Below are 26,924 nucleotides of genomic sequence, written 5' to 3'. Positions count from 1 at the left end.
AGACCGGGGCTCCTTGGGCATGGGACATGGGTCTGCCTTCTGTGTCTGCCCCACAGGGCCCAGCCCTGGACACACAGAGAGGGCTCTTCCAAGAGAGGGTAGTCAGACACTGCAGCAGCGCAGGCTCTCCAACGGGGCCTGTGAACAGGTGTCAGGTGCCAGCCCCCTTGCCCCCCACACCTATCTAACATGTGTCCTCCCAGCTAAGCTGCAAGCTCCAGGTTAGCAGGCACTGGGCCTCTTCTGCTTGCCAGTATATTCCCACTGTATCCTGGCACATAGTAGGTGCTCGAATAGTTGTTGACTGCGCACTACCCTCATCATTCTCTTCCTTAAAACTACTTATTGAGTCTTTTCTGTATGCTAAGAAGTATATTAGGTGCTGGGGATACAAAAGAAAGAAAACGGATATGGTCTCTGTCTTCGTGCAGCTTACAACGGTGTTATTTACACTGGGAGCAGAACTTGATAACGAAACTGTAATCATGGTTGAAGCAACACCAAGTAACATAAGTCGGTTGCAAAAGTAAATTACCCACAGATCTGCACATAATGAACTACTAATACGTTTGTTGTCATCCCCAAAACGAACCATGCAAGAGGGACTATGACAGCGGCACAAACATCGAGCCAGATTATGCATAAAGAGGAAATTTTGGATGGGTGCACGTCTGGCTGGTCCAGAGCCACCTGTGCAGGACAGACACACCCCAGGGCTCAAACTGTGGGTGTCAAGATGAAAGGCCCTAAGTCAACCTGTTCTGGCCTCCCACCCGTGAAGTCCCAGCAGATGTCTGAAAGGAGGGAAACAGGCGGCACAAAGCTCTGCCCCACAGGCACCTTTCCACGGGACACGCCAAAGCAGCTCTAGCCCACAAACAGCAAGTGAAGTCATCGTGTCCAAGAGAGGTTGCCTGTCCCCTCCTTGGTCAGGAGACACACACTCTACCTTTGTTTCTGTCCCACTTCAAAGTGTGGCCACGGTCACAGGAACCAAACCAGATCCACAGAACTTGCCCCACAGGTGCTACACCTCCTTGGCAGCTCCCAGGTCACCTGAGGAGTTCCTTCCAGGGGAAAAACATTGGTTTACAAGGAGAACAGTGTGAGAAGAGGCTGCAGTCACCAAGATGTGTGTAAGCGCCCAGTCTGGGCTCTGTCTCCAGAAGACACTGATTCCTGAGCAAGCCCCTGAGCCTGGCTTTGTTCTGTGAGACTCAGTCAAAAATACCAATGTGTAGGCAGGTTGAATGAGATTTTCACAGGATCTTTTCATTAAAACCATCATTTGAAAGATGGCAACTGTCCAGATCTGGAATGTGTTCCATTAGTGCATTTCTAACATAAGAAAACTAATGCCAACTTGACAAGAATTTGAGAAATTTAATTTCTATGGCTGTGAACCAGCAGAATCCTGCCTGAGAGGGTGCTGAGAGGTTCATGAGTATCTATCGAGTTCAAATCAGTGTGAGAAATAGTGCCTGAGATTAAGGGAAAGCTACAATAGGAACTAAATTCCAATTCTCTAGTGACTGAAATCTTGTGGCCTCCTGTTTTCTGGAAGGGTGTGTGTTGCCCTGCTTATGGGGGGCCCGTTACTCCAAGAGGAGAGCACGTGTGCAGGGAGGAGGGTGAGAGCTGGTGTCTGCGACACCTTGTGTCTGGAAAACCAAGGGTGTTACTGCTCTGGTTGGAAGGGCTTACAGAGAGAGGAAGAGGTCTCCCTAAAGAGTCCTGCCAGCTGGACTTGGCCTCAAGCCCACCTACTGTGTGCCAGTCACCACGCTAGGCACAAAACAGCCCTGCCTGTGACCGCCCTGATAGACACCAAGCCTGGTTAGTGCACCGGGAAGGTCTGTCTTGTGCTAACCAACCGACGCTGACTGACAATTGTGGCAACGCAGCCTGTTCATCCCAGGGGACACAAGAGGAAGCCGACTGATGTCAGAAGGCCTGACCCATAGGGAGACAGGTGTCCCAGGTTGTGAGGAAACTCCCAACTCCCTTGCCCTCCCCAAATTCCCAACTCGCTAGACAACTTTCCAGTGCTGGTTCTTATAGCAGGGGCCTTGTCTCTCTGGGGGCACCTCTGCCTGACAGAGCCAGACAAGCTCCCTGCTGCACGACTCCAACCCCCTGCCCAGCCTTCCCTTCCCAAGGGCACCAGCGTCTTCCTACCCCAGACCTGACAGGAGCCACCAGCCCAGCCCTCTCTCACTGTCCCCACCACACTCTGAGCACAGGGCAGCTCTTGTTGCTTGGTGCCCCAGAAACCTTAGGAACCTTCCCACAGAGAGATGGGACCACACCATAGGATAGCAGAACCCATATAGTATCTGCTGACCAGACACCATAGAATAGCAGAACCATAGCCAGGAGCTGGAAGGACCCTCACTGGCCCTTCCGCAGGCCGCTGCCCTAGAGGCTGCCGTGTGGCTTCTTCGCCTCTCTCTCCCGTGACTCTTGCCCCCCCCCCCCCAGAACAGAGTCCAGGTCGGGACGTACCTGAGTGCTCTGCTCCACAGGTGTGCCCGGGCACAGGTGAGCTTCCGCCCACAGTAGAAGTTCAGTCGATGTGTGTTCACTGAACACCTATTAGGGCCATCCCCACAAATCCCAGGCTGCCTGGCTCTCCCCCTGCCCCCATCACAGTGTAATGCTTGAGAGGACTTGGGGGCACCTCAGGAAGGCCACACTACCACCAACCCCTCCCCCGTCACTCTCCGGAGAAGGGGCAGGTGGGGGCAGACTGCGACCACCGAAATCAGGTTTCGGTTCTAAGGATTCTCACTGTCTTCACAGTACGGCTCCACCTACCTTCCCCTCGTCGTCGTCTTGCACCACATCAAGGCCTCCAGATGGGGCTGTGCACGGATGGAGGGACGAGAAAGGGCCCTCTCTGTGTCTCTGTGGTGGTCATAGGGCGTTGATCTGCCCAACAGACCCTTTCTGTCGAGACATTTGGCCCCACCCCCCACAACCACCCAACGCCTGGCCCAGAGGTGGCCACCTGGCCAGGCCTGAGGGTCAATCAGTGCTGTGACCGCAGAGTACTCCATGCACCTGGCCTCGGTGATTGCTTCATGGAAGAGACAGAAGGCAAGTCTGGCCAATCAGACCTCTCCCCATGCTTTTTCCCAGGGCTCTCAGGAAAGATTTGGTCCCTTCTTCTGGGATCCCATGTACAGGGACAGTATGAGGGTGCAGCCACCACTGGAAACCTTGCAGCCAAGCAGAGTGCCGTTGTTTCGGGTCCTAGGGGCCTGTATCTGTACAAGCGCCTGTTTATGTTAAAACTTCAGGGTACCGGAAACATCCCATAAGGTCATCTCAGAGGTGGGGGTCAGGAGTGGGAGGGTCTCAGGATAGACAACTGGAAGGTGCCCACCGGGCCCAGGCTTAGACCCAAAGCCACAAATGGGATGGGGACCCAGGGGACACCGTGATGAGTAATGTGGGGGGAGATCATGGGGTGAGGTCAGGGGCTGTTCTGAATTCTCCGTGGTGATTGTGTGGGTGGTGGAAGCGTCTGGTGACTTTTGAGCAGGGCTGTGATATACCTTGTGTTCAAAGTGGTGAGCAGGAGACTCACAGCCAGCAGGTCAAACTGGATGACCACACAGGAAGCTGTTGAGGACCTGGGATAGAGAGGAAGGGGAAGATTCAGGGGGTGTCATGAGGGAAGCCCCTGTGGGGCTTGGCAACCATGGTGCCACCACATGTATGTGGACAGGTGGGCACGGAGCAGTGGCGCTGGGGAGCAAGGGAAGGTCACCTCCTGGCAAGACCAAGGAGGGTCTGCAGGAATGTCCTTTAGAACCAGGTTCTCAGAATCCCAGAGCCTAAAATCGGGCCGGGCCCCGCAGAGCCCTCCTTGCCCAATCCATCATTTTATAGATGTGTAAACTGAGGCCCAGGGACAGGAAGGGACCTGCCCAAGGCCATTTGGTGTGTCACCAACAGAGCCAGGCCTGGAGGCCAGGTGTCCAGAGCCACCACCTAGCATCTGCCCTGCTCACTGGAGCCCCAGCCCATGATGCTGCCTCATTTTTCACTTGCCAGTAAATCACCCTGGGAAGTCACTTAGCAGGGAAGTGGGGCCTGCCAGGGGAAGGCGTGTTGAGCAGTAAATAACTGGGAGTGAGGACAGGTTCCGTTGCCATAAATCTCTTCAGAATTTTAAAAGGAGCTGGGGAATATTGATGTGAATTAAATCCAATAAAACACTCATTTAATTAAACTTTAAATGATCCAAATATTTGCTGTTTGGTTAATATTTGTGTGGCTGACAGGAGCAGAATTATGATGGTTCTGTCAGTATTCACGCATTCTAATTTTGCACGAGTCTTCCTGCGCAAAGTGCACATCTTCAGACTTACAAGTGATGGGGGGTGCACTCAGGAAGGCTGCGGGAACTGGCTGTCTCAGCAGCGGATGGTGAAATGCACAGACTGCCCACTCAGGGTGTTTCGTATGATTGTTTGTTTGTTGTTAGCCTTGTGCTATAAATTCCTCCAGACATTTTTCTAAAGCTTTTTGAAACACATGACTTTGGGACCACGTGGAGGAGGGACGCTCCTACGTTTCACAAAGGCCTTACATTCCAAAGGAGGGTCGATGCTCCTAGCCTGGTAATTAGGGCCCCTGAGACCCCAGCCAGCCAGACTGCCTTACCTCTCCATCTCCCACCTGCTCTCCCCCTGTCTATGCAGACCCCCACCCATCTTTTAAGGCAGGCGTTCTCAGGCCTCAGGGTATCACAGAAGCCCTGGGGTGCTTGTTAAAGCCCAGAGTCTGTGCTGCAGGTGGTGGGGAAACCACATCTCAAGAAGCAGAGCTCTGGGGCCCAGGGGATGTCCTGCCTCCTCCAGAGACCCCTCCCTGACTAGCCTGTTGGTCTTTTCCTTGTAGTCTGCAGCTCAGACGTGCAGAGAAAATGTGGGTTCCTTTCGTAACATACCCGACTTTTTTAAAAAAGTTGTTTTAATTACAGTTGACAGTCAATATTAACTCCAGGTGTACAGCATAGTGATCAGATATTTATATACTTCACGACGTGATCCTGCCAAGAAGTCTAGTGCCCACCTGGCACCATACAGTTATTACCATATTATTGACTACATACCCTATGCCGTGCTTTACAGCCCGTGACTATTTCGTAACTACAGGTTTGTACTTCTTAAGCCCTTCACCTTTTTCACCCAGCCACTCAACTCCCCTCCCATCTGGCAACCATCGATTTGTTCCTGTATCTATGAGTTTGTTTCTGTTTTATTTTATTTTTTAGATTTCACGTGTAAGTGAAATCATAAGGTATTTGTCTTTCTCTGACTTATTTCACTTAGTATAATACCCCCTAGGTCCATCCATGTTATCATAAATGGCAAGATTTCATTCTTTTTTGTGGCTGAGTAATATTCCCGTGTATATATGTACCACCTCCTCTTTATCCAATTGTCTATTGATGGACACTTAGGTTGCTTCCCTATCTTGGCTATTGTAAACAATGCTGCAGTGCATATATCTTTTCAAATTAGTGTTTTGAATCTCGTCAGATAAATATCCAGAAGTGGAATTGCTGGGTCATAAGGTAGTTCTACTTTTAATTTTTTAAGGAACCTTCGTACTGTTTGCCATAATGGCTGCACCAGTTTGCAATCCCACCAACAGTGCACAAGCATTCTCTTTTCTCTAAATCCTCGCAAACACTTGTTCGTTGATTTATTGATGATAGCCATTCTGACAGGTGTGAGGAGAATTTGCATTTCCCTGATGATTAGTGACAATGAGCATCTTTTCATATGTCTGTTGGCCATCTGTATGTCCTCTTTGGAGAAATGTCTGTTCAGATCCTCTGCCCATTTTTCCATCAGATTGTTTGTGTTTTGGGGGTGCTACGTTGAATCAGTTCTTCATATATTTTGGATATTAACCCCTTATCAGATGTTATCATTTGGCAAATATTTTCTCCCATTCAATAGGCTATCTTTTCATTTTGTTGATGGTTCCCTTGGCTGTGCAAAAACTTTCAGTTTGATGTAGTCCCATTTGTTTATTTTTTTTTCTTTTGTTTCCCTTACCCAAGGAGACATATCCAAAAAAATATTACTAAGAACGATGTCAAAAGGTTTACTGCCCATATTTTCTTCTAGGAGTTTTATGGTTTGGGATCTTACATTTAAGTCTTTAATCCATTTTGAGATTATTCTTATATATGATATGAAAAGTGGTCTAGTTTCTTTGTGTGTGTGTGTGTGTGTGTGTGTGTGGTTTGTTTTGTGTGTGTGTGTGTTTTTTTTTGCATCATCTGTCCAGTTTTCCCATCACTATTTGTTGAAAAGACCATCTTTACCCCATTGTATATTCTTGCCTGCTTTGTCATAGATTAATTGACTGGATATGCAGTAATGTACCTGACTTCACAAGCCCCACCCACCAGCCATTGGGAGAACAATGCACCTAAATGTTCGATCCATCATAAAGCTTAGTCCCAGCTGGTCGTTTTAGTAGTCCACATAAGTAATGCTCTTAGAAAAATGCTTTGTGTCTCCACTTCCCACCCCACGACCCAGCTGCTCCCCTAGCTGGTTTCTGAGTGTGGAGAGAGCACCCTGCCATCCCCCGTCAACTCCGGTTACCCCTGCCCCCACCGCTCCCCAACTGCCCTGTCTAAGGTCAGTGCTCTTGGTCTGAACTCTCTCAGCCTGGCTGAGTCTGGAGTCTGAGGTTCCCCATAATTCACTCCCTGCAGCCCCCACTGGCACTATGCACCCCTTGAGGTCTGGAGGCCATTGCCTTTGGGCCCAAGTCTGGCTGTCTAATGCAGCCCTCAGGTACGAAGGTACAGAGCACCTCACAGCCCAACAAGTGCACGGCCAAGAGCCCTGGGGCCCCTCCATACCACTCAGAAACCGAGGGGGTTCTGGCAGATAATCGCAGGCCCTGGCTCTCTGCACACCATGTGTGGTCACCCCAGGTGAGGAAGGGAGCAGGCTGGTTGGGGAGGGTTCGGCCTCCTCTTAGAGCCCCGCCTTGGCTCCGCCTTGGCTCCCCTCACCTACACACCAACAGGCACACTCTTTGCCCTTCCCACTGTCTCCCTTCTGATTCCCACAATGCACTGGGACGAGGAAGGAGCATTCCATACCCCTTCCTTGTGGCTTATCCAGTGAGGAAGAGGTACCTCATCTACACTTGGGGAGACCTCTGTGTTCTGAGTCCCAAGGGCCTGCACAGCACAGTGGGAGCTAAACAATTTTAGCAAATTCTTCTTCTCTGTCCCTCTCTCTGCCCCTCTGAATCTTCAAAACTGGGGCTTTGCCACAGAGGGCTAGTGCCTTCTCTGCCCTGAGCCATAAGCCTGACGACTCGGAGGGAGGGCAGCAATTAGAAGTGATTAAAGAGGGAACTTGAAATGCATCGCTTCATTTATGAAATATTAGTCTGGCTGCATCTGCATCAATCACACGGTGCTTATCTTTCCTCATGTGGCGCCTTCACTGGGAGCCACATTTGTCCTGTGTGTGATCGTCCCCTCTCCACTGGCCTGTTGGCTCCTTTCCTTCTTTATTTCCATTTTCTCCATTGTTCATCCATCCATTCAACAAGCACTCATGCAGCGCCTAGTGTATACCTTGTTCATTTTCCCGGGCCCAGGGCTGGGCCACTGAATGACTGCAGAGGGGGAAGGGCTTTGCTCCCCAGTATCCCACCTGATCTTGCACCTGCTTTCCCTTCACCTGTCTTGCACTGCATCACACCTGCGGCTGTTCTCACTCCCTTTCCCCGCCCCTCCCCCACTAGCACTGGCAGGGGAATGTGAGCACAGATGTGCTCCCGATGAGTCCCGGAGCCCAGTTCCCAACCCCGCCTTGCTCCATACCTGTCAGGGGCCCCCAGGCCCCGAGGGAGAGGTCAGAGTGAATAAGGCTCCCCACATTTTTGCCAGATAAACACTGGCCCCGAGTTCATGCCGCCTCCAGCTGCTGCCCCAACCCCCCTGAGTTGTAGATTTGGGGGACGCAGTCCAGTCATTGGGATGGTGACTCTGCCTCCAAGCCTGATCCCTCTTTAGCATTTGAACATCGGAGTCTGATTAATTTTTTCATAAATCCCGAGAATTGCAGAAAGGCTGTTGTTGCAGGGAAATATTTTAGACCCTTCCCATTTGCCTGAAGAATGATCAGTCCTAATGCCAGTTATCAAGTGTGAAATGGCAAGGATTAATAATTTGTGCAGCCTGGAGTACACTTCAAAAAATTAAAGGCTACCATGCCTGGTTGCTGAGCAGAAATCCAAATCTAAGCTCAGAGAATCTTCAGACAGAAACAAACCTTCAAAGGTCAGCCAGTCCATTCCCCAGACTTCAGACAGTGCAACCTTTAAATTGGCCCCAGATGAAGGAGAAACCTGTCGGCCCAGCCAGCAGACCTTGACTGCACTTAGCCAGGCCCAGATGCCGTGAGGCCTGGGAGCCCAGCGCAGGGGCTGCACAGCAGGTGGTCTCGGTGTGGTGGCCTACGGGGTCCTGGCAGCCCACGTTCTGGGCTCAACTCACAAATCCACAGCCCAGATGGTCCCCTACACTAACTGTGGTTCCTGATCTGTTTTGACTCACAGAGCCCTTTGAGCATTTGACATAAGTCACAGCGCCTGTCCCGGAAGATGTGTCCGTCTGTAAGTTTCATCCATATGCACGTGGTGGACGGTTTTCCGTTTCCTTGAAGCCGCCTGGGCCTCTGCCCCACAGGAAATCCCCGTGGCCGTTTCCCAAATGGAGATTCCACCCCCTGGGCCTGCACTGACGGCCTTTTCCTTTTCCCTACAGAAGTAGTGCAGCTCAGCCTCGCCCCCGAGGAGAGGGTCAGCGTGGCCACAGTGACTGTGGGACTGAGCACAGTGCTGACATGCGCTGTCCGAGGAGACCTGCGGCCTCCCATCATCTGGAAGCGCAACGGGCTGGCCCTGAACTTCCTGGATTTGGAAGACATCAACGTAAGTCACCTGGCTCTGACGCTGAGCTCCAACTGCCTCCTGGGGAAGTAAACTATGCGAGACTGTGGCAGGGCCTGGGGGTTTTCTTTCGACATCCCATGTCGGGTGCCTTCCAGCCTATATTGTCTGATACCAGAAAACACAAGTCCCAACGCATACAGAAGTGGGATGGATGGTGGCTATAAGCCTGCCAGCCAGGCCCAGAAGAAGGTGAATGGGGAGGCGAGGGGGCAGGGCAAGAGGTTCCTGCAGTGGCCACAGCAGCTAAGGCCAGGAGGTGGGCATGAAGATGGGATGAGAGGAGGGGGCTGTGCAGCGAGTCCACCGCTGGGAGGTAAGGACCACAAGCCAAGAGAGAACATGGACAGGCAGGCAGCTCTCAGGCAGGTCGCATCTGGATGGGGGTCCCCGAGGGAGACTCAGGCCCTAAAGCTGGGCAAGATGTAGACAGCTGGACACGGGGGTGAGGGGAGGAGGGGATTCCCTGTGGAGGCACAGCTAGGCCACTGGGCTGGGTTGAAAGGCAGGGCCCAGGTGAGGAGGAGAAAGAAAATGAGGTCAGGCCAGAGAGGCCTCCCTGGGGGCCTTGTTTGTGGAGTGAGGGAACGGATGTGATGAGTTGAAAGAAGAGAGCCCCCGAGCTCGCACAGCCTAACGTGACCAACAGGGGAACTTCTATACTCTGAGGCCCAGCAGCCTGGCCTGTGGTCCCAGTGTCACCCAGGCTGTCTTTATGGCTTTGGGCAATTTCTTAAACAGCTGGTCCTCAATGAATTAATCTAGTAGAAAAGCAACATTAGCAGTACCTCTCTTCTATTGGACTTGAGGAATACAGGGATTAATTCAAGAATATTTATTGGCCCTGGTTTGGGACAAGGGGTGAGGTGGCTTCCCAGAAGTTCATGTGAGAAGACAGAGTGATGTCACCCACGTAGGGTGCCACCCTGACAGCAGCTATAGTAACAGGAATCCAAGTTTCAGGCAGAAGAGGGGACAGCCTGGGTCTCCTTGGCTCAGGACCGGCCAGCTGGCCCAGAATTGGGTGCTTGGCCCAGAGAAGGGAGACCAGAGGGACGAGTGGTCACTTCACGCTGCCAGCTCTAAGGTGGTGGGGGAAATGCTGGGGTAGAGGGAGCTGGCCTGGGCTGTGTGATGCCAGGAGCTGGACTAGCACCCAGAAGAGACCAGTTTGCGCTGGTCTCTTCGCAGCCATCAGCCCTACCCCTCGATGGAGTAAGCCATCACAGGAGGCAGTGCACCCAGGGCCGTGATAAGCAATGCTGCTAGCCACAAAGAGAGCAACCAAACCTCATGACCTTGAGAGTCCTTCCAACTCTGAGGCTGCTTTGTGGGGAGAGGCCCAGCATGAAATTCTGCAGGAACCCCCGAAGTTGGGACTCTGCTCTTCTCTGGGCCCCTTTGGCTGCATCCTGGAGATCGTGGGGAAGCATACAAGAAATGAGGCCACTCTGGAGCTCCACCCTGGGCAGAGCTGGCAGGAGTGCCCTTCCCCCACCTTTGTCACACTGGGCAGGATTGTTTCCTTGCGATGTCCCCATTATGGTGAGCACAACGTCTGTCCTACCCTTCTCTAAATGTCACTGCCAGCACAAGCCTGTGGGTGCTTGATGGACAGATGCTGGGTGGGCAGAGCCTCTGAGCCTGAGATGCCCAGGGCATGTCTGGGATCCTAGCAAGGGAAGGCGGTATCCTGTTTATAAAGACTGAGGTGCATGTGTGTGTACCAGGATGCACATTTGTCTGGGCAAAAGCTCTCAAGGTGGGGTGTCAGCTTTTAACCATGTTTGGCCGGTGGTGATTGATTCAGAACTAGGACAGGTCCACCTGTGTCTATCTGAACATCCACGTGCATTGCTTGATGCTCTATTTAAAGACACCAGAAATAAAGGCAGAGGTGGAACCCCTCTTAATGCACTTGCCATCGGTTAAGTAAATTACTTTTGAGTGTTTTTCCCCTCCCTCGAACATGCCTCCAGCACCAGCTCAATTGCATTTTTACTTTTCACAGTGAGGTTAGCAATTTGGGTAATTGTGGGTGCGACTGAAGATTAATGGCCTCTCGTTACCTCCCAGGAAGCACTTGCTGCTCCTGGTCAAGTCAGCTGCCCACAAACAGGCAGGGCCCAGTGCTTCTCAAAAACCCCCACGTGACTGTAGAGGGCAGCACCCACCCCACAGTGGTTCTCACCTGATGCATGCAACCACACACACCGCATACCACACATACACACACACATTCATATAACATACACACACACAAAATACACATACATGCACACACATGGGGCTCTCCCTGCCTCAAGGAGAAGAGGGAGGCAGCACAGGCTCTGGGGTCAAAAGTCCCTTGGTTTGAGTCTCAGCTCTGCCACTTACTAGTTGAGTGACCTTGACTTGTCTAAGCCTCAGTTGTTTCCTCTGTGAAATGGGGATAAATAATAGTTTCCACCTCATAGGGTAAAAGTGAAGATTAAATGAGAAGATACATGTGCCATCCTTAGCATATAGTGTTCCATGTAGTACTACATTGCTGCCAAATGACACCATGCATCCTGAGTCCCCAGCATGCAGCCAGCAGCAGCCATGAGGCTCCCCAGTCAGGCAGCTATGACCCTGGGGTACCCTCATGGTTTGTAGACAGGGCAACACCATGTCAGCCTTGATTCATGCAGGGAGACAGGCAATGGCCACCCACCTCCAGCAAGTCCAGAGACATCCTAGGTGAATGGACTGACTTCTCTGAGCCTGCGGGGAAATGGAAATGGGGATGTCCTCTTCACAGGGACCATTTTGAGGCTGAGCGTGTGTGTGTGATGTGCCTAGCCCGGTGCCAGGCACGGGGCAGGTGTTCATAAGGTGTTCACTGCTCCTCCGGGGGCAGTGAGGACAGTAGCCCTGGGGAGAAATCAGCAGGAGTGGGGTAGAGCCAGGCCCTTGGGATTCAAGGGGCATTTGTGAAGCAAGATTGGTCGGGGGAGAACAGCCCAAGAGGGCAACACTGATGGGGCAAAGATCCAGGATAGATGAGCTCCTGGAGTTCCTTGGCCTGCGTCCCAGCACCCACCCCACCCGCTGCAGTCAGAGACAAAATACAACCTCCGCCCCTTGTTGTAATTAGCGACTGATCAGCCTACAAAACCCAAGGCGGGCAGACGAGCAAGCACGGGATGATGCGGCCTCCCCTCTTTGTCATTCGGATGCGACACCTTGATTGGCAGCAAAATATTAATCACTTTTTCACCACTCTCTTAATGAGATGCTTTCATGGGCAACAAAATATTAATTTGTCTTGTCTTATCTGTTAAGAATTCTGTTAATGAAGTCAGTCGCAGAGCTATTACAGAATGCCATCCTAATGACACATGTAATTAAACTTTTCTGACTTGCAAACATCAAGGCTGCCTCGAGCATCAGAATAATATTTGATCAGAAAGTAAATGTACCCTTTAGACCGAAACCAAGTGAGAGGAGCCCCTCAAGTTCCCCAGTGAGCAGTGTTGCTGTCAGAAGCATTCGTGAGCCACCCTGCGTGTGCGCCTGGCGGTCCAGGGGGCACACATGGGGCGTCATCCTTTGGATTTGTTTACTAAGTGCCCATGACTCACAAGGCCTGTGCCAGGGCATAGAGCAAAGACATTGTCCTGGCCTCGAGAGGGCGGAGGCATCCAGAAACGCAAAATTACTGCACGATGTGGCAGGTTCCATATTAGAAGGAGGGAGCCAGTTCTGGGGGCCAGAGGAAGGAGAGGCTCTGATTGGGGCTCAAAGAACAGGGATAAACAAGAGACAGGAGACTGCAGTGACAGGTTGGGGCAGAACAGAAGGCACAAGGCCCTTAAATTAACATAAAGGATCGTGGCGGTTCCCTATGGGCAGTGGGAACTGTAGATTTTTACCTGGGGTGTGACATGGTCAGATGTGTGTCCTGAGTTCCTTCCAGCCTAAGTCTGAATAAACATGTACCCAAGGAGGACCCCAAATAAGTGGCACCCAGAAACAAAGGGAGCCCTGCTGGTGCTCCGGGTTTTGGGGGCGGGGGGACGGGTTCCTCCTCAATAACTCCTCCAATAGCACATTCAGAGTGGGCAGTGCCCCAGGCTGCCCCGATCTCCTTTCTCAAGGCCATGACCAGGTCACAGCACCTTCGCCGCGTCAGGCTGCCGGGAAGCTCAGCGAGGAGCTGGTGTGCCTCCTGAGGGTGCCTGAGCCACCACCCCTTTGCAGGAGGCCTCAGCTTCACCCCAGCCCAGCTTGCACGAGGGACCCCTACCTTACCACACCTGGGAAATGCCACCCCCACCCCCACCAGAGAGCAGCATTTAGGGCCAAGAGTGCCAAGCCCCAGAGACAGGGGCTCCCCAGCAGAAGGAGCAGCCCTGGGAATTCACTGCCGGCCTCTAGCAGTGAGTCTGGTTTATGACGCCTCCTGTTTGGTCAGAAATCAACACTTGCTACTTCCACACCTTCCCCAGAGCTAACAGAGGGCTCTGGCCAACTTCCCCATCCCACCCCCCGTTTCTTTACTGAAGCAGTTGCAGGTCTGGATGGCTTCAGTCTTAGCCCTGCATTACCCCCCACCTTAGACCCCAGGACCCCCGTCCCACGGCCTCCAGCTTGGAAGCTAGGAAAGGGCATGGTCCCCGCAGCTCCGTGGGCTCTGCCTGTCCCGGCCTTGAGCTGTCCAGAAGTGTGCCTGTGCTGGTGTCTGACAGAGGGCGAGCCCTCACCCCACAAGCCCCCCCACTGTGGGCCCATGGTCAGCTGCCCGGCCCGTGGATCCTACTCTGCTCACACAACACGATGCCACATGGGGAAAGGACACTGCCTCCCAGGGGCCACAATCAGAGCCCAAGGTAGAAGGAAGTGTATCCTCGGGAAGAATTCTGCCTTAGGAGGCAGCTAGATGCCTGTCATTGCAGCCACCCAAGTAGAAAGGGGACCAATTGGGTTAACCTTGGGGGACTCTCGCAGCCCTGAGTTCATACAGCCTGTGACAAGGAAAGCACTTGGGAGGCAGGGACCTATGGGACGCGGGAGTCATGCACAGATGCCAGGAATGCCCTGATCCCACCCGGGCACTTCACGTTTTCACCTGGATCACAGAGCTCTGACCTTCCCCAGGGAGCTGCCCCTGCAGCCCCCCTCTCCTGAGAGCTCAGAGCCAGGCTTTGGGGACCGGGGTGGGGGCTCATCAGAGCCAGATCCATAGGCTCCTCCCCTACCCTGGCCTCCCTGCTAGGTGTTCTGGGGATTTGAGGGGGGCTGCCTCACTTTCTACAGAAACTGAACATGCAAACCCATTCCAGGCCTCAGCCCTCCATCCAGACCACACAGCAGCCACTCAGGGTGAAGTGAAGTGATTGTCCCCAAATCCAGTTGTACGTCCTACCTCAACGGTGTCACCTGCCCCCCATAATTGCCTTTCTCACTGTGCTCTTCACTGTCCCTTATGATCCGCAGGGACAGGAGTCCTTTCCATGATGGAGCATAAGCAGGGAGCGGACGCCCCCAAAGTCACAGAAAAGAGCTGACCTGCTGAATCCTTGCCAGTATTAATGCTGTCATTTCTACCATTAGCACAGGCAGCTCCCACGTCCAGGGGGCCAGGCTCCGTGCTGGTCCATCCATAAGCATCATCTCATTTAACCCTCCCCACAACTTCGTGAGGCACGAGAGGATTTTTAAGTCGAGGGTCCAACAACTCGCCAGGGCCTGCAGCCCACCCCAGCTGGAGCTCTTTGGGTTCCTTGCTCCTGGGACACGACTCCCAGCACCCAACTTTGCCAAGGGCTTGGTCTGGGGCCAGCTGGGCCTGCCTCCTGCTCCAGCAGTGACCGCTGCAGTGCCCGTGCCCCCGTGGGATGTGTCCATTATGGATGCAGGCCCATGTGTCTGGCGCTCTGGTTCTCAGCAGCTGCTAGCCTCTGCCCCAGCGAGGGAGGGAAGCAGAAGGCGCTGAGACTGGCACCTGGGATTGTTTGGCTGGATATTCTCAGCAAGAGGAAACATTTTTCTATTGTATTCTTCTTTAAAAAAAAAAAAATGTCTACAACAAACCCAGTATATTTCAAATGACTTGAAAGGGCCACTCTTTTTTTGTTGTTGTTGTTTTTCTTTTCACCAAATCTCACTATTTGGGGCTTTCAAATGTCGGCAGGCGGAGTACAGTGATAAAAGCAGAAAAACAAAACCCATTAGAAGAAAGTATCTGTGGCAGTGTTTGAAGGATGTGTTAAAAGGTTTGCTTTTTTCCCCATGTCTAAATGGTGTGTAAAACCAGGAACAAATAACTCTAATGAAGCATATGCTTTCAGCCAGCTCTTTGGAAGTGAGTTATTAAAAAGACCAAAAGAGAATGATTTAGGAGCTCATGACTCATTTAATTTTTATTGTCTTTATATGAACCCATCATGAATCCACTGTAAAGAGATGAGAGGTGTTTGATTAGCATGGAGAACTATTTGCAACACGATAGACAGTGGTTATAGGTTCTGCATTAAAATAATCTCATTAAACATTTTGGTACGCTTTGTTTTAAAATCTTAGAAAGCGCTGTACTTGAAGAACTCACAGGCTTTGGCCAGTTCTCTCCGGCTGGTGTCACAAAACCTGTTTGCAGATGAGCATCTGGTTCTTTAGAACTTTGGGTGGGTTCAAACCACTAGGCGTGCTGGCCAGAGGTCTCCAAGAGCCGGGGGCCAGGCCCAGGGGTACACCAGCCTCTGCAACTCGTGGGGGGACTCTGCCCCTCCAAGTACTTCCACTGGCCTTTACTTTCTCAGTGACCTCCTCAGGGTCACCTCTCTTCCTTCTATTATTGGCTTCAAGTCCTCCCTTCTGGCACAGTCTCAAAGGTATGGGGTCCCTCTGGAAGGTTGTGATCCAGCGTCAGACTCTGAATGCAGAGCCCCAGGCCATACCGAGCACCTGCTGTCCCTGGGCTGCCCTCAGCAGCCCCACGCAGGGGAGCCACATCCAGCCTGTTTGCAGGCTCCGTCTGCTGCCAACGACACTGCAGTTAACATCCTGATACACCTCTTGGCACATTTGCGTAAGTAGGTCTGTAAAATAAGTCCTTCGAAGTGGAATGACTTCATCCCGGGGTGGCCACGTTTTTGGTTTTGACGGATGTTGCCAAATTGCCCTCCAAAAAGCTTGCACCAGGTTACACTCCCCCAACAGTGTATAAATAGAGTTTTAAACACCACGTCGGGAGAAAATGCCTGATTGCAAGCCATCTTGGTCCCTGAAATGAGCCATGGAAAGAAATTTAATTAAATCCTCTCTGGAGATTTTCAAGGACAGCAAGAATGGCAGTCAGCTGTCTTGCTATGAGTGGTGCCCTCGGGAAAGCCCTCTCAGGCTGGGGATCCAGGTGCCCCCAGGGAGAGTCGCAGATTCCCCGACCGTGTGGAACCTCAGTTGATGGCTCCAGCACAGGCTAATGCCCGAGTCCCTTCCCGCCCCAGCTGGCTGTGCTGGGCTGATTGGCTGAAAATCCAAAGCCCTGTTCAGGGGCTCAGGCCTGCAGCTCACCAGAGGGCCCCATGAACTGCCACTCACCCACACGACACTCTGGAGAGCTGGCCAGTCAGAAGGTGTCTGCCCTCTGGCCTCTGAGGATGGACAAGCTGGGGGCTCAGGAGCGTGTCTCTGACGTGAGCCTTCTGTTGCAGGGGCCCAGGCATCCGTGTGTACTCAGACACTCAAGTTTGTCCCCAGGTCAAATGCTCAGCATCCTTACAACTGGGTCAGAATCCCCCGTTTGAGTATTGGCGCCAACTACAAAGTTAGAGACAGCAGTCCACACAAGACCGCCCACTCTGATATCGGTGACACGTGGAGATGTCCCAAAACTACCTTCAGAGTCAATAATTTGCTAGAAAGACAGAACTCTTTGAGGATGGTTACACTCAGTTACAGTTTGTTACAGGGAAAGAGTACAGATTAAAATCTGCCCAGGGAAGACACCCATGGGGCAGAGTCCAGGAGGGTCCAAATGTGAACTTCCATTGTCCCATCCCCATGGAGTCGTGGACATGTTACTTTCCCAGTATGAGCATGTGACAATATGCACAGAATACCGCCAACCAGGAAATCTCACCCAAGTGTGGCGTCCAGAGTTTTTACTAGCGCTTAGTCACGTATGGCCTATGTGCGGGACCTCTGGCCTCCCGCCCCTGAGGAGGCAGAACTGATACCGCATGGCCCAGCACCCCCATCACACTGTTAGTCTGTCTGGTGGCCCAGCCCCCAGGCCAACAAAGACACTCCTATGGGGCAGGCCCAGACTTCACCTCCCAGAAGCTGAGAGCACAGGCCAGACCTGTCTGTGGGTAATGCTACTTCTTCGCCACGCTTCCCACTTGGCTAACACGCCTCCATTCTTTCAGTAAACACCACCTGAGACCCAGTTATGCACCAGGCACCATGCCACACATTGGGGACAATACACTGCTGCCCAGGAAGATGAAGTGCCTCCCCTTTGGCACTCACAGTCATGGGGGAGACTGACGACACAAACCCAAGTCAGCCGGTGTCCACGCGTGCCCTGCAGTCCCAGGGAGGCCAGGATCCCTCGGCACAGTACCTTCATCCATGCCTCTGGCTCCCTCTCCGGGGCCTGGGAACGGGCAGGAGGACACACTGAGCATGACTGTCCATAGCAGCCCTCCCCTGAAGACTCAGCAGCGACTGAGGGATCTCTCAAGTTCCAAGGATTTCTTTTTTAAGAGGACTCTGGGGCGGCCGGTTGGCTCAGCTGGGTAGAGCGCGGTGCTCATAACACCCAGGTCGCCGGTTCAATTCCCACATGGGCCAGTGAGCTGCACCCTCCACAACTAGATTGAAAACAATGACTTGAGCTGATGGCTCCTGGAAAAACACATTGTTCCCCAATATTCCCCAATTAAAAAAAATTTTAAAAAGAGGAGTCTGAGCAAGAGGACTGGTTCTGCAGGTCCTTGCAGAGTGGCATGTCAGTCCCCTGAGGGGCTGAGAAGAAGGGACCAGCATAGGAACTCAGTGTGGGTCAGCGTGGTCAGCAGTGGAGAGCCAGTGGGTTGGAATGAGCATGTGCGTGCGTGCTCACATTTACTGCGTGTGTCCACATGGATGTTTTTGTGTGCCATGGCTGATGCATCTGGTACTTGCTTGGTCTGGATGATAGATGTGTGCTTGTGTGAGTGCAGACTCCTTCTGAGGACCCGCCATCACCAAGGCATTGCCTGTCACTCAGTGTTTGGGTCCGTTGTGTTCAAATGTTTGTACAAGTGAGAGGGTCAAGTTAGTAAAATTCTAGAAGCCAGAACTGAACCAGCATAAAGGCAAAGACCACCCCCTTTCTTCCATCCTCCCCAAAGAGAGCCAGGGGTGCTCCTGAGAAGGGCCTAGTTGGAAAAGCTTGGAATAAATGTTTCCAAACTGAATTTTAACTTGGAGCATTGATGGTATCATTAACCCAAATTCTGAACTCACTCTGGGGGCCTTGTGTTTAATATCTAGTCACTCGATACTCAGCATTGATGGCTCATGTTCACATTACTTAGACCTGACCCCCCTGCATCCTTATGACAACACCCCCCATCTCACCTCTGCTTATGGTGTAATACTTACATCTCATTTAATTACTTCATTAAAGGCAGATACTGAGAAAATCACTTTTTAAAAGGCAAAAACCATATCTTTAAGTAAAATTGTCTCTTTCCCAAAGATGGATGTGCGTCTGTACAAAGAATGGTCTAATCTGGCACCTGTTTATTTGTGGACGGAACCTTGATTTTGCTAATACATTTCTATGCATCAGAATGGGGGAAAGCCATCCATAAAAAGACAATTACAGAGACGCAATCACGCATTGATGGCATTATTCAGACACATCTCAAAGAACATTTGGGAGAGTAAGGATTGCAGGTTTAGTTTTATGTAGCTTCTTATAAATCAATTTTTAAAGTAATTTCCTCACATCCAACGAGGTAAATTTGATTTCTGTAGCCAGTGTTCATGTTCCAGAAAACAATATGCACTTTGTTCTATAATTGTATGATGCCGATTGTTTTAGCCCAGAGACATTACTTTATTTATTACAGTCAGGTTCTCACCAGAGCCAAAATCACGGGCTGGTAATAAGTGAGGTGCTCCAGGTAGAGCCAGAACGCATCCCGCAGCCCCACGTGTCCTTGAAGAGCTGACAAGCACCCCTCAGCGCCTGACTCATCACCCAGGAGTTATGCCTCTGCTCCAGGCAGCAGGGAGGGAAAGCAGACAGGGAAGTTAAATGACTTTGTTAGGGGCTCACCAAATGTCACCTGCCGTGCCTGGGGTGGGCTTCCACGCATGCGCTCTTCCATCTCTGCCTGCTCTGCGTTGAGCCTTCTCTTTAGTCAATTCCAGCGTGCTTTGGCCTGAGGAATACAGCATGGAGGAGACAGGGTGGGGAGGTGGGGGAGACCAGTTCTCTACCTTCCCCCTAGTCACCTCGTTTTGACCCTGTGTGAGCGGCAACATCTGGATGGAAGGGCAGGCAAGAGGTGGGCCCCTCAGTAGTCAAACCCAAAGAACAAGAAGAGTCTCTGCAGAAAGCCTAACTCAGCACTTTGTTCAATCCCCTCAGTGGATATCTACGGAAGGCCCGCTGGGGTACTAGCTAGGTCCTGTGCTAGGTGCTGGAGACACAGCTGTGAGCAGCATGCACAGCTGAGAGCTTCTGCCCTCCCCACATCGCTCAGGTTCCCATGGGGGGGAGACAGACTGCAAACAAGGCAAATAACCAACAGTATGCTAGATGGTAGCAGTGCCAAGAAGAGAAATAAGGCAGGAAGGGAGGTGGAGGGCGGGGATGGGGGTTACAGATAAGGCACCAGATAACATCTGAGCAGACTTGAAGGGAGCAAGCCAGACTGATAGCCTTTGGGGAGAAGGAGGCAGCAAGTAGAAAGGGGGTGGATGGCTGGCATGTTAGAGCCACAGCAAGGGGCCACAGTGCTGGAGTGGAATGAGCAAGGGACAGTGGAAGGAGGTGGAGTGGGAGAGGGGACGAGCAGATCGCCATTACAGAACCGCTAGGGCTGTGGCTCTGGGCCAGGATGGGTGTGGTCTGGCTGCTGTGCAGAGGGCAGCCTGCAGAGGTGCAGAGGCAGGAGAGAGGATGGTGCCTTGGCCCAGGGAGGTGGCAGTGGAGGTGCTAAGAGGTCAGACTCTGAATGTGCTGTGAAGGACGGGGCACCGGGCTTTTGTTCAGTTTATGGTTTGCAGGGGCTTTCTGAGGATTAAACAAGGCGATATAGGTCAGGGTTCCTGGCACAGAGTTAGCTCCTGAAGATGGTGGCATCACTCTGCAATTGTTCCATGGGAACCTCGGCCTTGGGGCACTTCTCAGCCTGAGGAACGTTGGGGTCCCCATGACCACACAACCCCATCGAGGCGACAACAAGAACAGGGGATGCCAAAACCGCAGACTGGCCCCAAGGGCCCTCCCATGGGGAAGAGCTGTGGGCATGGAGGCTCAGGAAGGCCGTTTGGAAGGGAATTCTGGAGGCCTCCAGTATCAGACTCCCAGCAAGCAGCTCTCGGGCTGCCCTTTGGGGTGAGGTGTTGAGGGGCTCCCAAGCTGGGGGCTGCACGCAACTTCCCAGCCCTCTTTCAAGATGCTATCCCACCCCTGAGACTTGGGCAAAATGCATTTTCCTCCAGATTTAGGTTTTGACACAGGAAACAGACATATGTCAGCCCCAGAATTGACTAACCATTAACTTTTCATAGACAACTCAGGTATGAACGCTTTATGAGTCTGTTATGACACAGGACAGATCAGCTATCTGGTGTTTTATTTTCATTATTGAAGATTCCCCAGAATGGTAGGAATGGGCCTTTTTCAAGAAGAGCAGTGTTTCAGAGAAAATTTGCAGGATTCCGGCAGCCCTCTCTAGTGTTTTACTCCATTGGGAACACTGTTGGGCATTTTTCCCCCAATCCTGAAAGCAGGCTGCGTGTGTCCTCTATCCACCCTCCCACCTGCGCCCTGACCCAGGCCTCTCTCCGGGCCTGCACACCCTCATCGGGCTAATTAGCCAGAGAGCATCTGTAAAGGACTCATGAGGGTGGTGGCAGGGCCATCTTGAGTGTGAGAGAGCGGAGGGTCCACGTGTCGGGGAGTGGGAGCACTAATAGGAACAGGAAGCCAGAGCTTCCCTGTGGCTGCCCTTAAGCAGCTGACCGGTGGCCTTCCCTCCCGCCTGCCACCAGATGCCTCTGTGCAGAAAGGGCCGGGACGACGGCAAGAGGGACCGTTTGGTGTTGGCTCCAGGGGTCAAGAGGAGTTCTGCGTCTCCTGTCAATAATAACAAGAACATGTACATTGGCCAGCACACTCCTGGGCACTCTGTCGCCCAATCTCCCCAGCGTCCCGTGAGGCAGGCAGGGCACTTGCAGGTGCAGGCACCAGTGCCCAGAGGCACGAGGGGATGTTCCATGACAGAGTTCAAGCTAAAACCTGAGTCTTCTGAGCCCCTCACCTCAGAAGCTGGCACTGCACAGTCATTTCTCACCAGTGAGCCAGGCCCTCCTCTGTCCCCTCAGCTCCGAGCACCACACCTCAGAGATGTTTGGGAGCTAAAGCCAAACCTGATGAGGGGTCCTCCTGAAACACCGGGTATTTCCATCCCCCAGCATGTCTACATTGGGCCTGAACAGGGCCAGCGGTGTGTGTGGTTCTGCTAGAGAGACCGTAGCTGACCGCAAAGGCCCTGGGGGAGTGCCTTGTGCCCAAGTGCTCATCAGGGGCCTCTGACCAGCCAGAAGCCCCTTCCTGTCCACCCTCCCCTGTGCACTGGCCCAATAGGAGCCCACACTGTGCGCTGTGAGCTCAGGACAAGGCTTACGGAGCCATTGCCCACAGAACCTAACACACACACACACATCACCCCTCCTGGCTCTCTTTTATGCCTTTCTCTTGGTTTTGTCTGCCCCATCTTCCTCAGAGTTCTACTTCCCTTCTCTTGGATTATCCAAATCTCTGCAAGCTGCCTGAAATTAATTTGGTATCAAGGTGGGATCTAAAACCCTTGGTAACCTAACTACAGCCCACAGGCCAAATCCGGCCCGCCACCTATTTTTTAAATAAAATTTCATTGGAATACAGTGACACTGGTTAATTTATGTATCGTTATGGCTGTTTTCATGCTACAAGGCAGAGCTGAGTAGTTGACAGAAACCCTATGGCCCACAAAGTCCCCCCAAAAAATTGCTCTCTGGCCCTTTAAGAAAAAGTTTTCCTATAGCTAAACGAGGCACCCTCGAGGCACAGACCTTTTCAGCAGGTGGGCAGGAGCCCAGGAAACCAGCCAATAAATAGGAGGGCAGGTGAACCCAGTTCCTAGAAGTCGAGAGGGAGCATGCTGGGGAAGGTGTTCAAGTGCGGCCTCCCCGAGAAGGTGAACAAGGCCTTAAACGGATGTACAGGGTCTGGGCAAGTGACATGGAAGAGAGGTGGGCTTCTTGCTCACCAGCTCCTGCACCACCCTGGCTGAGCAAGGGGGCAGGCAGGAAGTCTCACCGTTTGTGTTTCCTGGAAAACCAGGATACCTGGCTATCCTTCAAGCGACTCGTTAGAGAGGCCAACTTCACTGTCTTCCTTGCCCCGTGCAGGACTTCGGAGAGGACGACTCCCTCTACATCACCAAGGTGACCACCATACACATGGGCAATTACACCTGCCACGCCTCCGGCCACGAGGAGCTGTTCCAGACCCACGTCCTGCAGGTGAATGGTTAGTAAATGGCTCCATGCATGTCGTCCCCTCAGTGTTCCCCAAATGCTGCTCAGAACAACCCTCCCCCTCCTGTAGTCTGTCTTGTAGAAATACTTGACCCCAAGACACCCCCATCTCTCATAAGTAAAGGGAAGTAGTGGGAAAAGGGCAACATCCGCCAACTAATTTCCGTGTTCAGCCTCACCCAAAGCTCCCTCTGATGAATGGATCCTGGTGCAAGGGGATGAGTCATTTAGGCAAGTCCTGCTCAGCAGCAGACGCTCCAGCACTGTGCCCTTCAGGTGACCTGGTGGCAGCAGTGACCTGCTATGGTCTTGGCTCCAGGGAGAAGCAAACACAGCCTAAAACCCACCAATCGGCTTCCAGGTGGTATGGACCCGTGTCACTTATCCAATTGAGAGGCACTGTTTCCTCCAACAGAGACTGCTTCCCATCTTCCTTCGCAAGAGGCTCAATGAGCCTCCACTGAGGCCAGGCCAAGCCTGAACCTGAGCAGACTCGGGGGGCTCCCTGGTTTTCTCACAGGCCCCTGTGTTGCTAGGACTCCTGGGAACCGGGAAGAAATAACCCCGCCTGCTGAGGGCATCAACAGTTACGGCAGCCCGTGTTTTCTGAGCACTTACTCTAGCCACTCCTGTGCTTACATGTCACATCGACTCTCCCGGTTGGTATATTTTAACCCACTTTATGAATGAGTGTCTGGGTAAGGTCGTTTGCCTGGGGTCACACCACTAGCAAGTGTTGTTCCAGACCCAGGACCCAGGCCCAACCTGGCCACTCAAGCCATTAGAGCAAAGAAGCCGTTGTCCCCACAGTGTGTGGCAGATCTGCACCCCAGGGAAATCAGACGTGTCCGGCCACGCCCAGCTGGGCCTCGCTCCTGTCACCCAGCAGGTCTGGCAAGCGTTCACGTGTCAGGGAACATTGTGGAAGCTCTAAGTCAGCCCCAGAGCCTTTGAGCTAGCTGGTGTTCAGGGCTTCTGCTCTGAGATAAAGTGAGCAAGCTGTCAGGAATGAGGTTCAATGTCGCTTACCTCTGGGATCCAGGGTGACAAGCCATTTAAGGACCACTGGGTGAGCTCAGCTCGGCTGTGCATTTGCCCTAAAGGATATTTTAGGGATTTTTATACTGATACCTACTAAGCCATATTTTATTAGTATTTCCCTTGAGCTGGGATATACTTAATCCTTTCAAGGAGTTTCATGGCTGGGCTTGTTGGCTTGAAGCCAGGCCTACAGTGAAGTCTCTGGATTCCAGCGGAAGTAACCCAGAGGTTCTTAATTCTAACACCCCCTGGATGAGCCAACAGGTCTGGGATTCAGAAGCCAATGCAGCTGGCAGGCAGTGTCTGGACCTTTCCCCGCACAGGCGCCACTCCTGGAGTAGAGGTGGAGTAAACGTGTGTGTGGGGACAGAGTCCCAGAGAGCAGTTTCCAGGCTCTCGGCCTCACGTGGAAAGATGCTGGCTCGGTTATTAGATGGCCATCAGCTATAATCAGATGGCCATCCGCTGTGGCTGGGTGGCCATCAGCTGTTACCGGTCAGTCATTAGCCACTAATATAACTGCCATGGCTACACTGGCAAGGAGGTTGGTTGGTTGGCTGGCTGAAAAGCGGTTAGCAAGTGGATTGAGGCTAGCAAGTGCGGTTAGCAAGCAGAGTATGGATTGCGGATCGTGTGGCTCCTGCTTCCTGTGTCTCCAACCCAGCCACCATCGGGAATACTGTGGTATGACTCCCCTATCAGTGGCTCCATTGGTGTTCCGTTTTGGCCTCACCGTATCCTGCATGACAGTGTGCTTTGCAGTGTGAAGAGGGCTTTGCCGTCTAAAACCTCCAAGGGCTGGCTGGCATTGGACAGTGTTGGGGAATGTTTCAGTGCAGAACAACTCCACATGGTTTGTTCCGGGTCCCTCGCGTCCTCAGACAAGCCTGGAAAAGGGAAATAACCAATATTCCCAGACCCTCAGTTCACCCCTTCGCACCCTGCCCGCCCTTCACAAGCACTGCACAAGGAGAGCACTTGAGCCTCGTCCCCTTTATTCCCTCAGCAAGTCTGTGAGGCAGGAAGAGGTGCCACCTGCTGAGGAACTCACATGTGAGAGCCTGGACAGGTGAGCCTGTGGCTTCCGGAGGAGCCTCTGTGGTCTTAAATGCCTTATTACATCTAAGTGGTAAGTTCATGGTGCTAGGAAAGCCTTTCTGCCCCGAGTTCCCCCAACACTGAGAATGAGCTCCTGATGTGGATGGGCCAGTTCTTCACCCCCAGTGCCAAATCCTGGAGGAAGGCCCCAGCCCACAAACTCCCCGGGGTGCTGCTGGGCTCAAAGTAGAGAATAAGCTCCTCCCACCAGGTAGGAAGCAGACCACAGAGCTGGCACTGGAGAGTAGTGTCCAGCCCTCCCTTCCCCACCATCTCCACCACCCCCTCTACTCCCTTCCCTCCCCTCTCCCCCTTTCCCTCCTCCCTCAGCCCCACCTCTACCCTCCCTCCTCCCCCTTCCCCCCCCCCTCCACCACTAGCCCAGCAATGGCCCAGTCTCCACGGAAGAGGCTGCTCTTGGCCCTGGGGAAGTCTAAACAGAGCAAAACCTTCCCACCGAGATCCAAAGAGAGGCCATTTGAGATCCGTTTCCTAATTGCTTAGAGATTTTCGACTTCTCTTCCAGCCAAGACACTATCAATTGAGTTGGAGGAAACATGCTGGGACCTCTTTATGTTGTGATCGGTTTTCTACCTCATTAAATTGCTCACTCTGCTTGGCTCCATGGCAGCTGGGCTAGGCCATTCAGGTGGCCTTAGCTCCAGGAGCCCTGAGGTCTCTGGGCTGGGCTGACTCCCAGGCACTTGGGGTGGCATTTGCATCCATTAACCAGCTCCTTCATGGGAGCATTATGCTCATATAAGCCTGGGGTTGCCTCTTGAGGACGTAAGTCCACTGCCTAGTGACCTGGGAACAAGATGGAAGTGTTTACAGTATCCCAGAAGTTCAGCTTGCTGAGTTGGACCGAGAGGGAAGGGTCGTATCTGTGTGGGGAGAAGGGAAGGTTTTGTTGAAACTAGAATGGTCTAAAAGACACAATTACAACAGGAACATCCTTGTTTCAGATGAGGAGCCTGGGGCTCAAAGAGAGCACGTGATTTGCTGGGGACCCCCAGCCCTGCAGTTAGGAGCTGCAGAACCGATCTTGACTCCAAAGCCCAGGCTGTGGACCCCTGCCCTCCCCTCCTTGCTGGGCCACGGTGTTGCTCTTGGAGAATCCGGATACGGGATGCAGGGGCAGTCAGGTCAACACTGAGCTGCTATGGGCTGCACACTGTGGGGGACAGGGGACAGGAACCCTGCCTCGTTTGTCTGTGTCCCCGTGTTGAGCTCAGACCTGATCAGAAACAGCTGGCCTAGGGAGAATCTGAGGAAGGACCCACAGCAGTGATGATATGACCCAGCCCTCAGCAGGACTGAAGCTGGTGAACCGCATGGCTTGGTGTCATCCAGCTCCAGCTGGGGCTCAGCAGACCAATGCGCAGACTCCCAGTGCGACTCCAGTTCCCAGGAGGCCGGGTCACTGAGGCTGAGGGCATGGGGAGCTTCGCAGGCTACAACGTGGTACCAAAGGGTATAAGCTTCCACTAGGAGGGCCTGGGAAGGTTGAGAAAGCACTGCTGGTGCTCAGGTCAGAAGGCACGCTGCCTTCCTAAGGAGTCTCCTGAGGAAGGAGTGAGAAGGTGGTAACAAATTCATCTGTGGGATTTGTTCCTTTCCACCTTCCAGCCCAAGCATGCGTCAAAAGCATGAAACTTGGCTCTGACCAGCTTGGGTAGAATTCGGCGCAGTTGCCCAGCAGGGCTGTTGGAGGTCCCTTTTGGTTCCCTCTCGTCCTGGCAGAGGTAGTGGCTTACTGAGCTGACATAGTGCCCCGGACACCCAGATAGGGGCGATGTTCTGTGTCCATTCCTCCAGCTAGCTTTTCCTCAGAGGGAAGACAGGAAGGGGAAAATGATGACGGGAGGAGAGGGGAGCGATCAGAAGACTCCAAGTGAACGGCAGATGTGCTAGGGTGTTAATGTGTGGCCTGTGGGTCCAAGAGACAGAGACCATTCCTTGGAATAGGAGGTGGGCTGGGGCTGTTCCATCGTAGGCTC

General features: G+C 52.7%; 1 protein-coding gene across 2 annotated transcripts in view; it reads left to right on the top strand.

The window, feature by feature from the left end:
* The window catches only part of FSTL4 (follistatin like 4), a 365,854-nt gene that overhangs the window by 304,566 nt on the left and 34,364 nt on the right, over positions 1-26,924 (top strand). For both annotated transcript variants that reach the window (XM_074313508.2, XM_074313507.2), the window contains exons 7-8: positions 8,828-8,994; positions 22,657-22,777. In XM_074313508.2, the coding sequence (XP_074169609.2) occupies positions 8,828-8,994; positions 22,657-22,777 (288 nt within the window). The remainder of the gene's footprint in view (positions 1-8,827; positions 8,995-22,656; positions 22,778-26,924) is intronic.

Source organism: Rhinolophus sinicus, chromosome 5, assembly GCF_057876585.1.
Source record: "Rhinolophus sinicus isolate RSI-liver-muscle chromosome 5, RSI-T2T, whole genome shotgun sequence".
NCBI lineage: Eukaryota > Metazoa > Chordata > Mammalia > Chiroptera > Rhinolophidae > Rhinolophus > Rhinolophus sinicus.
This window is presented reverse-complemented; position numbering and strand designations above follow the sequence as displayed.